Source organism: Rhinichthys klamathensis, unplaced genomic scaffold, assembly GCF_029890125.1.
Source record: "Rhinichthys klamathensis goyatoka isolate OS25496 unplaced genomic scaffold, OSU_Roscu_1.1 h1tg000885l_1, whole genome shotgun sequence".
In the NCBI taxonomy this organism is placed as follows: domain Eukaryota; kingdom Metazoa; phylum Chordata; class Actinopteri; order Cypriniformes; family Leuciscidae; genus Rhinichthys; species Rhinichthys klamathensis.
This window is the reverse complement of record NW_026607241.1, coordinates 130,001-146,241: the sequence shown is the minus strand read 5'-3', so window position 1 is coordinate 146,241 and position 16,241 is coordinate 130,001. Positions and strand designations below refer to the sequence as shown.

The window sequence follows — 16,241 nt, the reverse complement described above, 5'->3', positions numbered from 1 at the left end:
ATATGTTATGCTATGTCCTCTGTAGTGGACGCCAGGACTCTAAATTACATTAAATGAAATGTATGGGCAAAAACAATGGGATTTTTTTTTTATTCACCGGTCAATTTTTGGTTTCAGGGTTTTTTTTAACCAAAATTTGTATAAAGATGATTCTCAACTATGTTATGAAAGATATGCGAGCGAGATGAAGACTTTCGAGGAAGTGTTATATGTGTAAATAATTTATGTGGATATGTGTATCACAATTGTACTGTGTATATATGCGTATTTAGGTATATATGTACATGTACATATACAGTATATGTATGTATATGTGTATAGTTATTATTTGTAATGTATATGTATATATATATATATGGGAGATAAACTATTATATTTTTTTTATGTATATTTTGTTAGTATATATATAGTATTTTGCTCGAAATAAACTTCAATGAATCAATCAATATAATGGAATGAATTGATACACCATTTTACTTTATGCAATATGTGGGTAAAATGGTCATAAATTAATATTCCTATCTAATTTGCATATTAATCCGTTATTGGGGCAACATGTAATGAAAAAAGAAGTGTAATACTGGGAGTTATAATAGGCAACATTTTAATAATAATATCTAATATTTCATAGGAATGCCTGATAAACATGCTAGTCTATCAGGTGCATGGATGAACTCAATCCCGGATCTCTAACAGAAAGTCATATTTTGATTTGAAAACCCATAACATTTTCCTGAGATGTTGGTTTATGAAATACAATTTGAAAAGTGGTCCGATTTAAATGATAGTTACAATATATATTATCATATTTCCATAAAAGTGCTAAATTTAATCACTAAATGAATGCAAGTCATTTTTAAAGACCAAGGAGAAGTTATTTTCAAACCTCCAAACATTTGGTGTCTCTGAATAAACCAGATACTAAAACTGTGACATGTATGGTGTCATAATACAGAAATACAGTAAAATATAATATCCACTACAGTGGACGAAAGTCCCAGAGGCTAAACTAATGTTTCCTTGAAAGAAATGTGGTCATGCCTTAAAATATCTTGAATGTAACTCGACACCCTTGCCTCATTTAGTATGCGCGGTTCTATGAATATGCAGATGAGCACCGCCTCCACTCACTCACTCACTCACTCAGAGATCCACTGGTTGACGATCACACGTTGATCTGATTGGTTACAAGGTCGTTTGTGACGTCAGAAACACCAGCGATTTCAAACCGTGTTTTTGAGACTGTCTTTGGTTCACTGCAGTTTTAAGGAGGAAATACTCAGCAATGCTGTCGACTTATGAACTTACACATGGTGTGTCTTAAGTAAGCAATAAGGTACGAGAGGCTGTGCTGTATCGTGAATAAGTAACGGCTGGAGGGCGTTGTTAGGCACGACGCGAAGCGGAGTAACCCCTTCAGCCGTTACTTATTCACGATACAGCACTTGCCTCGAGTACCTTATTGCTTTTATAAAACGGTTGCCACACAATAAAAATATTAAAGCCGAAAAATATGTATCTATGCAACTTTCATGAAGTAAAATCACTAAAAGCCTGCCTTCCGCTGGAAAAAATAGTCCCGGAACGTGAACAGCAACAGAAGTTACATATATTATTTCGCCAATAGATGGCGGCAAAGACTGTCTTTATGAGTGAGTGAGTGAGTGAGTGAGTCTGTAGAGAAGGCTTTTGAAAGGACTCGAACTTGTGATCACGGAGAAGACAGACGCAACTGACAGATGACTAACGTTATGCACGGAAAACCCCATGACTGTTAAAAGGACAAAATATGCAGCGGACATTCAAACGCATTTTTTTATTATGAATATAGGACTGACCTGAAGGAAAATGCTACGTCTACTGTAAATGCAGGTACACTCGCTTACTCGATCTCTCACAATGCTCTGCTCTAGCTTTAAATGAACAATATCAATGAGATGAAACATCTGTTTAGGTTGCTAAGAGTGGTTGCTAGGGGTGTTGTGTAGTGATACATAGAACCGTTGGGTGAAGCGGTCATAGCCGTGTTTTATCGTGAATAAAGCACAGCTATTGACCAATCAGAATCAAGGATTGGAACTAACCGTTTTATAAAGCAGATTAAAAACACCACATAGACACATAAACAACATTAATAGCTGGATCTTTTACCACTTTAAGCATTAGTTCAGGGGGGTGAACACTTATGCAGTCAGGTCATTTTAAGCTTTTATTTTTCTCTTTTTTCTCTGAAATCTGTCACTTTGCACAAGTGTAATTGTTGCATTAAACATGCAAAGGTTCTTGTATGATTTACCTTTGCTTCAATTTGCTTCCACGTACACTGATCCTACACTCTACAAATGCTTTTGGGTTGTTTTGACCCAAATTTGGGTCAAATATGGACGAACCCAACTGTTGGGTTAAAAATGTAATTAAAAGATTTAACCCAACCTTTGCTCTCGCAGCGTCTTTAGTTTCGTCATCCATCCAGTCGAGCTCCTGTAGTCTCAGATCCAACGAGTGCTTGATGTCCTCCACCAGCTCCTGTACCTGTGAACGGGGGCGGAGTCAAGCTGTCAATCAAAGCTGCCGTCACGTTTCATTGGGTACACTACATTTAATTACATTTCATTTATTTTCAGCAATATTATTGATCCGCCCGCATTGACACCATTATACAAGAACTGAACTGAGCTGGACGATCTGCAGAGCGGCTATATATATAAATGAACTAAATTAATAACTTTTTACAATAAAAATTAAACATCACTGAACTTACTCAAGCTGGACTGTGATGCTATTTTCTTCTGGAAACACACTTAGTTGTATTATTGTCCTGTAATGTCTGTAAAGCTGCTTTTAAACACTCTAAAACTACTGTAAAACTCTAAAAGTACTGTAAAAAGCGCTGTGTAAATAAAGGTGACTAGACTAAAAAATGCTGCTTTTAAAACAACCCAAGTTGGGTTGAAAATGGACAAACCCAGCAAATGTGTTGTTTTAACCCAGCGGTTGGGTTAAACGTTTGGCCAACGTGCTGGACAGTTTTATTTAATCCAACTATTGTTTAAAAATTACTATATAAACCCAGAGTAACTTTGAACCCAAAATATTTGGAATTATTATTCATTAAACTTATTAATAAATGTTCATTTATAAAACCTATTATATTAATATATGTTAATTTTCAACATACCTCGGGTTAATTTTATGAAAGAAATACAATAATTTTTAAACAATACTTGAGTTAAATAAAACTTTTTACCCAACCGCTGAGTTAAAACAACCCATTCGATGGGTTTTTCCATTTTGAACACAACTTGGGTTGTTTTTAACCCAGCATTTTTTAGAGTGTTCAACTAAAGTCTCACTGTTAGAATAACACTGTTTTTACACAGACTCATTCGTTATGAGGGATAATATGAATAATCTCCAAAATGAAAAGGGATAGGCAACACCACATACTTTAGTATATAAACTAGGGCCGGGACTCGATTAAAAAAATTAATCTAATTAATTAGAGGCTTTGTAATTAATTAATCGAAATTAATCGCATTTTAATTGCATAAATATTTGACCTGAGAACAGTGAGAAGTAATTTTTTTCACATAGATTTTTAGTATACTATTGAATAATGACTGAATACATAAGCTTAAGCAACAAAATAGTTTATTTTTGTTCAACCAAGTCCAGCAGACCAGTGCAATTTTTGCCATTAAGTGTAGCAATAGCATATTGAACACACTAATGGTGTGTTCACACCGAACACGAATTTAATTATTTGCGCGAGTAGATTACATACAAAGTCAATGCAAAGACGCGAATAGACGAATCAATCGCGCCGGGCGTTGCGAATGACGCGAATTGGGCGACGCGTTTGCCGCGAATGTCTTCCCGGCAAGTTGAAAAATTTGGACTCGAGCAAATGTTCAAGCGTCTAACTAGACGCGATAGACGCGTATTTGACGCTCTATTCGCGTTCGGTGTGAACACACCATAGCAATAGCGAATTCCTTGTTGCATAGCTTGCACACAACCATGCTCTTATCGACGCTTCCATCCATTCGCTTTTTATAACAAAATTTCCCATCCACCGGCCAACCAAAGTGATCTCGTCAGCTTCTTCGCATAGACAGTAAAAGAAATGGACAGAGCGATCTCATTGGAACTCAGTTGAGACAGTTGAAGCCCACTTTTAGCGATTTTTGAGAACTTCCGTTCCTGACGCGCAGACTCAGACCGACTCAAACTAAGCTTGATGACGTGAGCAACCTGTCTGACAGACGTGAATCTTCTAGTAGCTGTGCGTGAAAACTGCCAACGTTAATCTTGCAGAGACGGGGAACTTGAGCAAAGAGTTCTTTGGCGTGAGTGAGCAGGAGTAAGAATTCTGTTGCTTTTATGGACTCATTATCTATGGGCTTCTCCCTTGACGGGACGTCCCCCCGATTGCCTGCGAGCTTCTCCTCCTGTCTGTACGGTAACTTCTGTACAGCGCGACAGAGAGTCGAGTGGTTATGACGCAATCGTTAGCCTATTTTTACTAAATCTGTTTCTACGGGGCCATAGTGTAACATAGAAGGTAATGGAGCCCTTTATACATTGTCGTGTTTCTTTAGAAATAAATAATGGACAAATGGAGTCTTTAAACGCCTCAGATGTAAAGTTATTCGCTGTCAAAGTGACGCAAAAATGAATGGGAGTCAATGGAAATGCTAACGCAAGTGAAGTTCTGCTACAACATGGCGGCACCCGGCCGGCTTCAACTTCCGGTCGATGGATTACCCCCTTGCTTCTTCGTCATGAACGCTAGTTGGTGCGCCAGTATAATCGGTCCGCAGAAACTCATCCAGTGAGAAACGTTCCGCGGTGCAAAACTAAGTGTGATTAAAATAATTTGTGTAATTAATTAACGCGTTAAAGTCTGTAATTAATTAATCTTAATTAACGCGTTTAAGTCCCGGCCCTAATATAAACAAATCTCCTGTTGAATTTCCAGCACACTAACTCTATGATGTTGTGTATTGTATATTTTGAAGATGGAAAAGCCTCTGCTGAATGAATAAATGTACTTGTGAATGTTGTGAAATTTCATATATCAGATCAGCACAGTTTCTAAAGGTGCTTTCACATCTTTTCACATTCATGTTGAGTTAATATGCAGTGGAGACTTTTGAGTGACAAAAATGATTCACACTTGTAATTAGAAAAGCAAGTCAAGTGAGACATTCATTTAAAAGCTGGTCAGAATCACCTGAGACGACCACGACCGAGCATGAGCACATTACCAAACCCATAGAAACAATCGTTGCACAAAAAAATTCTGCAAATTGTGTTCATCACTTTTGATGACTTGGAATATAGCACATACATCTAATTTAGACTTCTTTTAAATTATTTTATGAATCTTTTATTTCAATTTCATTCAGTAATTTTCATTGAAAAACTAACGTTCAAAGGTTTGGGGTCTTTTTTAAGGGGAAAGAACTTAATACTTTTATTCTGCAAAAATGCATTAAATTGATCAAAAGTGACATTTATAATGTTTCTAAAGATTCTTTTTTTTTTTTTTTTTACGCTGTTATTTTGAACTTTTTATTAATCAAAAGAATCACGAAAAATAACATGCATCACAGTTTCCTCAAAAATATTTATGATAATCATAAATGTGTCTTGAGCATCAGATCCTCATATTAGAGTGATTTCTGAAGGATCATGTGACACTGAAGACTGGAGTAATGATGCTGAAATTCAGCTTTGATCACAGGAATAAATTACACTTTACTGTATATTCACATAGAAAACAGATGTTTTACATCGGAATAATATTTCAGATTTTTTTACTGTATTTTTGACCAAATTATCGCAGTCTTAATTGGTGAGAATAACAGACTTCTTTTAAAACATTAAAAAAATCTTACCGACCCCAGTGTGTAAAAGAGCAACATGAACATTGTAACGCTTTATGTTCCACTGAAGAAAGAAAGAAAGAAAGAAAGCAAGAAAGAAAGAAAGCAAGAAAGCAAGAAAGAAAGAAAGAAAGAAAGAAAGAAAGAAAGAAAGAAAGAAAGAAAGAAAGAAAGAAAGAAAGAAAGAAAGAAAGAAAGAAGTCATCCGGGTTTGAAACTTACTGTAACTCATGAAAGTCTTGATTTGTGGATGAAGCGTGACGTTAATATGAAGTGTTAAGAGGCTGGGAATGAACAATGCTTGTGCATCAGAATGAATCCTGCAAGCTGGAGAAACTGCAGAAGTCTGCAGTCATCTGACGAAAGTGACACTTTGACTGAGGATTTTTACAAATCTATACACCCCGCCACGCAAACCATCTGGGAACAACGTCTTCCTCAAAAGAAGTTCGATTTGATCCATCCATCACTCTATCTATCCAAGAACAGCGCGGGAGGAAGGAACCGAGATGAAAGGTAAACAAACATTTGGGCCAGAGGAAGAGAAACAGATCGACTTCATTAGAAAGAGAAGAGGAAGGTGAGAGATAGAACACCACATTTAGTGTTTGTGTGTAGCGCTCGGGAAAGAAGAATAAGAAAGGAGATCTCTCAATAACTCTATTAAACTGAGACTTCTGCTGAAGTTTTGCAGCAAATTCTTGAAAAGCGTGTTCTTAAAAACCTCTTAAAGTTAAGGATAACCTCCAGTACAATGTTTAATGAATTTAATATTGCATAAAATTCAATAAATATGCATTACAACATAACACTAGCTACATATAATACATAATATTAATCGTACGTTCTCTGGAATAATAATAATAATGATAGCACCAATGATCTGAAGTGACACCAATGATCTATAATGCAAGCAATGATTGGTTATTATTACGCATAACATGACTTTTTGCCAAAATTTGAAATTCAGAATTAACTACAAAATAGATGCAAATGGGGACCTCATATTAATATTATAATTATGACTATAATTCAAGAAAACAATCAGCAGATTATTGCAGAAGTGAAGGCAATTTAAAAAATAAAAGTGTAAAAACTCCTGTAAAGCAAAAATGGCTAAATTTAACGATTTGTATTTTATTAAAAATACATATTTTACAAAATATTTTGGCCTACAAAATTGTTATAAAATCAAAGCTGTGTGTCTATCTAAGCTGTGTCCCTAATTTGAAGTTGATATCACAAACATTGAGCTTGTAAAACGATTTAAAGTAACGATTCCATGGTAACGCAGGGTCCAATGATAGGGACGTGTGTGTGTGTGTGTTTGGAGCTGGTTGATCGTCAGTGTTGGGGAGTAGTTAACTACAAGTAGCGACGCTACTAACTTAACTACATTTTTCAGTAGCTTGGCAGTAGCTCAGTTGCTTTTTAAACAGTAGCTTTTCCAGTAGCTAACTACTTTTTGGAGCAAGTAGCGGTGTAGCGCGAGCAAAAGCTACATTGCGTGTTGTTGAGCCTGCGCATATTTAACGGCTCTGGCCTGCGCGAATCAGTGCGATGCAAGGATATTCTTCTTCTTGTTAGATTACAAACTAATTTTTTTGCCATTACCGCCACCTATTGTTTAATCACGCATCTTGCGGCTAACGGTTCACTGACGTACAGAAGACCTCAAGCAAAACTTTAAGGACGCACATACAGGTGATTAATGGCCATTTGAAATGTATTAATTATCCTGCTTTGTTGCTCTCTATATTACATCAAATTTCTATTTCTGATTTAATTACATTTGTAGATAGTGGTACTGTTGGACTGTTTTGACCCTAAAGTGTTACCGTACTAGGAGTGAGTCTCGCGAGATTGCGGAGTAAAGAAGGTGAAAGTATACAGCGAGAACTGAATGACTCTGTTATTGTGGATGTTAATAAATAAGAATCAATCTTTCATTCTTTTACATTTATTGAACTAACAACATGGTGACAGAAGTGGGATATCGTTCCTGGAGACATTCATCGGACAACTTCGTCTCTAGGAAGTAACCTACGCTAACCTTTGAAGTCTCGTCCGTGGTAAGCGACAACACCAAAATGGCAGATGGATTCAGACGTCCGGACCCTCTCGTCTTCGACGAGAATGTGGCAGAGCATTGGCGCAAGTTTGAACGAGAATACGATATCTTCATTGCCGCCGCACACAGCGATAAACCTGCCCGAACCAGAGCCTATATACTCCTTAACCTCGCAGGACCCGAGGCTATAGAGAAGGAGCGGTCATTCACATACGCACCCGCGGTACTAGGAGCAGATGACAACATCGTCACTCCAGCGGAATCCAGAGAAGACCCAGAGTGTCTTAAAAGGAAGTTCAAAGAAATATGCAACCCTGAAACAAACGTGATAATGGAGAGGCACAACTTCAACACCAGACATCAAAAACATGGCGAAACGATCGAGGCATATGTGAGTACATTGAGAAATCAGGCTAAAAACTGCAATTTTGGTGTATTGGAAAACGAACTGATAAGAGACAGACTGGTCTGTGGAATAAGCAGCGACAGTGTCAGACGCACACTGCTAAAAGAGACTGACCTAACACTGTCCAAAGCAGTACGCATTTGCCAAATTAGTGAACTCACAGAAAAACATAGCAAAACGCTCTCCACACCAAAAACTGTGTCAGCCACCAGCGTGGATGCTGTACAAATAAAACATAAAAAAGCCTACAGCAAAATGAAGCGCACTATGAAAGAAAATTCACTATCAATTTCCAGCTGCCGGAATTGCGGGGGAACTCATCCAGCAAAACGTGACCAGTGTCCAGCTTTTGGCCAACAGTGCCACAACTGCGGGAAGCAGAACCACTTCAAAGGCCAGTGCAGGTCCGCCAAGTCAAGCAGACCAAACAGACAGGTAAACCAGCTATATGCCGAAACAGACTCTGGCAGTGACAGTGAAGACACATTCACCATTGAAGGCTTGTCTTTGCATGATGATGTAGGGGAAACAGACAAGGAAGGACATTGTTTTGTGATTGTTAATGACAAACAACTAAATCTGAAAGTGGACACAGGGGCGAAATGTAACGTTATGTCCTTACACACATACAAACTTTTCAGGCACGCTGAAGAACTGCACATGCCAACTAAAAAAATCAATCTTGTAGCGTTTGGCGGATCTATGATCAGACCAATTGGCACAGTGACACTATCATGCAGGCTAAAAGGACAGCAGTATAACCTGCAGTTTCAAGTGGTGAAAGAAAATGTTCACTCCATTCTTGGCCTACAGGACAGCCTAGAAATGAAACTGGTCACCTTCAGCAGTGAAGTGTTCCACTTGGACTGTGTAAAAGATCACACCCTGTCACGGAAAATGTTTCAGGAATATGCAGACCTGTTCAAAGATGAAGTCGGTGACTTACCTGTAACATACTCAATGAAAGTAGATCCAGAAATAACACCGGTCGTCAGCCCTCCACGTCGTATCCCAGCTGCCATGCAAAAAAAAGTGGAACAAGAGCTCCAAAGAATGCAAACTCTGGGAGTAATTGAACCTGTGGATGAGCCCACAGAATGGGTTTCAAATTTGGTGGCCACACACAAGAAGGAGACGGGTGATGTGCGCATCTGCATAGACCCCAGAAACCTAAACAAGGCCCTTATGCGCCCACACCATCCCATGCGCACGGTGGAGGAAGTTGCCGCTCAGATGTCAGGTGCCACTATCTTTTCCGTCCTAGATGCCAAGAGTTCCTTCTGGCAAGTCAGACTGGATGATGCCTCATCTCTCCGTACAACATTCACAACTCCATATGGCCGATTTAAGTTCCTAAAGATGCCGTTCGGAATTAGCACAGCCTCAGAAGTGTTCCAAAGAGCCATGGAACAAATCTTTGCTGGATATCCATGTGCTATAATCGTGGACGACATTATCATCGGTGGCAAAGATCCTGATGAGCATGAAAGAAACCTGAAAATGGTACTGGATCGTGCCAGACAGGTAAAACTGAGACTGAATCCAAGCAAATGCAAGTTTGGACTCAACGAGGTGAGCTATGTTGGGCACACATTCACAGATAAAGGACTAAAAGCAGACCCTAAAAAAATTAAAGCAATCAGTGAAATACCACCCCCAGAGGACAAGCCAGCTCTTCAGCGCTTTTTAGGGATGGTAAACTACTTGGGCAAATTTATTCCGAACCTAAGTGAACTTACCACACCACTACGTCAACTGCTTCACAACGGAGTGGAGTGGAATTGGATGGAGCACCAACAGAATGCTTTTGACAAGCTCAAAACCTGCATCAGCAGCCCACCTGTACTCCATTACTATGATGTAAGGCAACCAGTGACGCTCACCTGCGATGCTTCACAATATGGTTTAGGGGCTGCTTGCCTTCAAGAGGGGAATCCGGTGGCATACGCGTCTCGCACACTGACCCAAACGGAGACGAGATACGCGCAGATAGAAAAGGAACTTCTAGCAGTGGTCTTCGCCTGCTACAAGTTCTACGACTACGTCTACGGCAAGCCGGTCACAATTGAGACCGACCACCAGCCCTTGGTCACCATTCACAACAAACCATTTCACACCATCCCAGCGCGCCTGCAACGCATGATGCTACAGTTGCAAAAATTCGACCTCACTCTCACCTATAAAAAAGGAAAGCACCTCTACTTAGCCGACACCCTTTCCCGTGCACCGAGACGCAACGTCAGCCCCCAGAGGTCAGAACGGCCAGAGTTTGAGGTGATGACAATTCAACTAATATCTCCACGGCGCCTTGAAGAGCTCCGTCAATACACTGCTGCAGACACAGTGCTGCAGAAACTCACCTATTTCATTCAACGGGGCTGGCCAAGACGTCCGTGCAGCGTACCCACAGATGTGAACCATTCTTCAGTTTCCGTGATGAACTCACCGTCGAAGATAGGGTCATTATGAAAGGAAACAGGGCAGTCGTGCCCACTGCCCTGCACTCTGAATATCTGAAGGTGTTACACCTGGGACACCCAGGAGTTGAATCCACTAAGAGAAGGGCGAGAAAAAGTGTTTTCTGGCCATCAATAAATGAGGACATCCAAGCTGTCATAATGGCATGCAGCGTCTGTAACAGCCTGAGGCCCCACCAGCAAAAAGAGCCGCTAAAACTGCACACAGTTCCGGACCTGCCCTGGTCGCTTGTCACCACAGACATATTTGAATGGAAGAATCACCATTACCTGGTGGTTGTTGATTCATACTCTGGGTGGTTTGAAATTGACAGACTCAGCAACCTGTCCTCACTGACAGTCATCAATAAGCTAATGCGTCACTTCTCAGTCCACGGCATACCACAGAAGTTGTATTCAGACAATGGTACTCAGTATACTAGCCAGGCCTTCCATGACTTTGCCCGATCTTGGGATTTCTGGCATGTGACGAGCAGTCCTGAGTATCCACATTCCAATGGCCTCAGTGAGAGGGCTGTAAGGAGTGCAAAGAAACTGTTAGAGACCACAGAGAGAGACGGGACAGATTTCTACCTGAATCTGCTTGGCCTACGAAACACACCCCGAGACAACACCCTGGGTTCACCTGCACAAAGGCTGTTGTCCCGTCGCACTCGAACTATTTTGCCTGTCTGCAAGCAATTGCTAAAACCAGCTGCAAGAACCCCGTCCAGCATCAAAGCACAATTAACAAAGAAGCGGCGGGTACAAAAACATTACTATGACAAGACCAGCAAACCACTATGCCCTCTGGCACCAAACCAGGTGGTAAGACTGCAAACAAAAAAGGGATATGACAAAGTGCTAATCGTGAAGCGAAAGTGTGATGAGCCACGCTCATATGTGGTGGAGTCTGAAGGGAAGGAATACAGGCGTAACCGGCGCCACATCCTGCCAGTGATGGAGCCACAGCCTCCAAAGAGCACCACATACACTGACGAATTGAACACAACAGGATACACAATGGATGCAGACATGGACAAAAAACAAGGGACTGAAAGATCTGAACAAACACCACCAGAACAGTGTCACAGACAATTAAGTCCAGAAAAGTCTCCCACCAGTGTATCCCAGCAAAACGTGGAACCACAGGCAAATAACTCGGTTCAATCCGCCACTTCCATGTATATCACTAGATCCGGCAGAGTCTCTAGGCCAAATACAAAATACATTAACTGAATTTGCCGCTCAAGTCTAATGAATCCAAGATGTCAGAAATAATACTTTGTTCTTTAGTATTTACATAATGTTTCATTTTGTTGACAATCCATTTAGTTGTGGGATACCCACCTAGTTCAGTTTGATGTAACTAGGTCATATTTGCAAATTTATCATAAAACTGCTGTTAGTGCAGAAATATGTGATTCTAAGTTTCTCATGTTCAGGAGCTACAGCTAAAGAAGGGGGATGTAGATAGTGGTACTGTTGGACTGTTTTGACCCTAAAGTGTTACCGTACTAGGAGTGAGTCTCGCGAGATTGCGGAGTAAAGAAGGTGAAAGTATACAGCGAGAACTGAATGACTCTGTTATTGTGGATGTTAATAAATAAGAATCAATCTTTCATTCTTTTACATTTATTGAACTAACAACACATTGAACCCCCATGATCTGTCCGCCAGTTTGGTAATGAACATAAAAGACAACTAAAGTTTGCGTCATCGTGTTTGTCAGTTGAACAAAAAATGTAATCTTAGTTTTTTTATCGCACGACAAAAGGCTTTGATCTAATTAAATTGGTGTATAGATTTGTTGTGACTGGTTTCAGAGCGAACCGAACTGTGCTCACAAGCAGCTTGTGATTCAGGTTCTTCTTTCACAGTAAATGCTGCGAGCTCCATCACTGCGTGTGAGCGAGTTTAACGTGCATTGTCAGTGCCACATGTGAGCGGTTGTTCAATGTATTTTCTTGCCAAAATGCAACCATCTCACAATCGGTATTTTTGAGAAAAAGTCTATACATGCAATTTACGTTGGATGTATATTTTGTTCTTGCAATGTTATTTGTTGCAATTTTGCACTTTTGACACACAGTCTGAGATATTTAAGTGTTGTGTGTAATAAAACAATAAAAATCATAATTGTATTGCATTGTTTTAAACACTAAATATTTTACTTAAAACATTCCTCAGACACTTATTCAGTTATTTATAATATATGTTGTTCAAAAAAAGCAAAAGTAGTTTCAATGTAGCTAGCTACTTTTTGATCGTAACTTGTAGTGTAGCTAACTACTTTTCCAAAAGGGTAGCTTGACTGTAGTTTAACTACTTTAACTTACGAGTAGCTTGTAGCTTGTCAAACTACAGTTTCAAAGTAGCTTCCCCAACACTGTTGATCGTAGGCCTCATTGATCTGAGCTCATGCTCCTCAGTTTTGGAGTGAAAAACTTTCCCAGAATGCAGTTTTGCGCTTAAAAGACGTCTAATAGCGTCCCAGACGTCTAGGCTAACACAAGGCTGCATTTGGGCTGTAAGTCGACATGTAATAGACGTCTAAACCAGAGCCCAAGTCATCAATTAGATAACATGTCAAAAAAATGAAACCAAACACCTTGAAATCACTGTTTACTTTGCTTACATGATGGAATATCAAACATCTCGCAAGTTATGTTGGCAAAAACGACATTTAACCAAATTCAAGGTTATTTTGGCTAGAAGTGTGTTACTCGTAGCCAGACTATATCGGGTGTATAATTAACCGAGACAGTGAAATACCAGATCCGGCCCACATCTGGGCCGTGTGGAAACCATGTGTACCAGATCCGGCCCACATCTGGGCTGTGTGGAAACCATGTGTACCAGATCCGGCCCACATCTGGGCCGTGTGGAAACCATGTGTACCAGATCCGGCCCACATCTGGGCTGTGTGGAAACCATGTGTACCAGATCGGGCCCACAACTGGGCCGTGTGGAAACCATGTGTACCAGATCCGGCCCACATCTGGGCCGTGTGGAAACCATGTGTACCAGATCGGGCCCACAACTGGGCCGTGTGGAAACCATGTGTACCAGATCCGGCCCACATCTGGGCTGTGTGGAAACCATGTGTACCAGATCGGGCCCACAACTGGGCCGTGTGGAAACCATGTGTACCAGATCGGGCCCACATCTGGGCCGTGTTGAAACCATGTGTACCAGATCGGGCCCACAACTGGGCCGTGTGGAAACCATGTGTACCAGATCCGGCCCACATCTGGGCCGTGTGGAAACCATGTGTACCAGATCCGGCCCACATCTGGGCCGTGTGGAAACCATGTGTACCAGATCCGGCCCACAACTGGGCCGTGTGAAAACCATGTGTACCAGATCGGGCCCACAACTGGGCCGTGTGGAAACCATGTGTACCAGATCCGGCCCACATCTGGGCCGTTTGGAAACCATGTGTACCAGATCCGGCCCACAACTGGGCCGTGTGGAAACCATGTGTACCAGATCCGGCCCACAACTGGGCCGTGTGGAAACCATGTGTACCAGATCGGGCCCACAACTGGGCCGTGTGGAAACCATGTGTACCAGATCCGGCCCACAACTGGGCCGTGTGGAAACCATGTGTACCAGATCCGGCCCACAACTGGGCCGTGTGGAAACCACGTGTACCAGATCCGACCCACAACTGGGCCGTGTGGAAACCACGTGTACCAGATCCGGCCCACATCTGGGCCGTGTGGAAACCACGTGTACCAGATCCGGCCCACATCTGGGCCGTGTGGAAACCATGTGTACCAGATCCGGCCCACAACTGGGCCGTGTGGAAACCATGTGTGCCAGATCCGGCCCACAACTGGGCCGTGTGGAAACCATGTGTACCAGATCCGGCCCACAACTGGGCCGTGTGGAAACCACGTGTACCAGATCCGGCCCACAACTGGGCCGTGTGGAAACCACGTGTACCAGATCCGGCCCACAACTGGGCCGTGTGGAAACCATGTGTGCCAGATCCGGCCCACAACTGGGCCGTGTGGAAACCACGTGTACCAGATCCGGCCCACAACTGGGCCGTGTGGAAACCATGTGTACCAGATCCGGCCCACATCTGGGCCGTGTGGAAACCATGTGTACCAGATCCGGCCCACAACTGGGCCGTGTGGAAACCATGTGTACCAGATCCGGCCCACAACTGGGCCGTGTGGAAACCACGTGTACCAGATCCGGCCCACAACTGGGCCGTGTGGAAACCACGTGTACCATATCCGGCCCACATCTGGGCCGTGTGGAAACCACGTGTACCAGATCCGGCCCACAACTGGGCCGTGTGGAAACCACGTGTACCAGATCCGGCCCACAACTGGGCCGTGTGGAAACCACGTGTACCAGATCCGGCCCACAACTGGGCCGTGTGGAAACCACGTGTACCAGATCCGGCCCACAACTGGGCCGTGTGGAAACCACGTGTACCAGATCCGGCCCACAACTGGGCCGTGTGGAAACCACGTGTACCAGATCCGACCCACAACTGGGCCGTGTGGAAACCACGTGTACCAGATCCGGCCCACATCTGGGCCGTGTGGAAACCACGTGTACCAGATCCGGCCCACATCTGGGCCGTGTGGAAACCACGTGTACCAGATCCGGCCCACAACTGGGCCGTGTGGAAACCATGTGTGCCAGATCCGGCCCACAACTGGGCCGTGTGGAAACCACGTGTACCAGATCCGGCCCACAACTGGGCCGTGTGGAAACCATGTGTACCAGATCCGGCCCACATCTGGGCCGTGTGGAAACCATGTGTACCAGATCCGGCCCACAACTGGGCCGTGTGGAAACCATGTGTACCAGATCCGGCCCACAACTGGGCCGTGTGGAAACCACGTGTACCAGATCCGGCCCACAACTGGGCCGTGTGGAAACCACGTGTACCAGATCCGGCCCACATCTGGGCCGTGTGGAAACCATGTGTACCAGATCGGGCCCACATCTGGGCTGTGTGGAAACCATGTGTACCAGATCCGGCCCACATCTGGGCCGTGTGGAAACCTTGTGTACCAGATCCGGCCCACAACTGGGCCGTGTGGAAACCATGTGTACCAGATCCGGCCCACATCTGGGCCGTGTGGAAACCATGTGTACCAGATCGGGCCAGCATCTGGGCTGTGTGGAAACCATGTGTACCAGATCCGGCCGACACCTGGGCCGTGTGGAAACCATGTGTACCAGATCAGGCCCACATCTGGGCTGTGTGGAAACCATGTGTACCAGATCCGGCCCACAACTGGGCCGTGTGGAAACCATGTGTACCAGATCCGGCCCACAACTGGGCCGTGTGGAAACCATGTGTACCAGATCCGGCCCACAACTGGGCCGTGTGGAAACCACGTGTACCATATCCGGCCCACATCTGGGCCGTGTGGAAACCACGT

General features: G+C 43.0%; 1 protein-coding gene across 1 annotated transcript in view; it reads right to left on the bottom strand.

The window, feature by feature from the left end:
- Window positions 1-2,433: 2,433 nt before the first annotated feature.
- The window catches only part of LOC130078470 (endothelin-converting enzyme-like 1), a gene marked incomplete at its 3' end in the record, with an annotated part of 52,071 nt that continues 38,263 nt past the window's right edge, over window positions 2,434-16,241 (bottom strand). Inside the window, exon 9 of the mRNA XM_056243981.1 lies at window positions 2,434-2,532. Within this exon, the coding sequence (XP_056099956.1) occupies window positions 2,434-2,532 (99 nt within the window). The remainder of the gene's footprint in view (window positions 2,533-16,241) is intronic.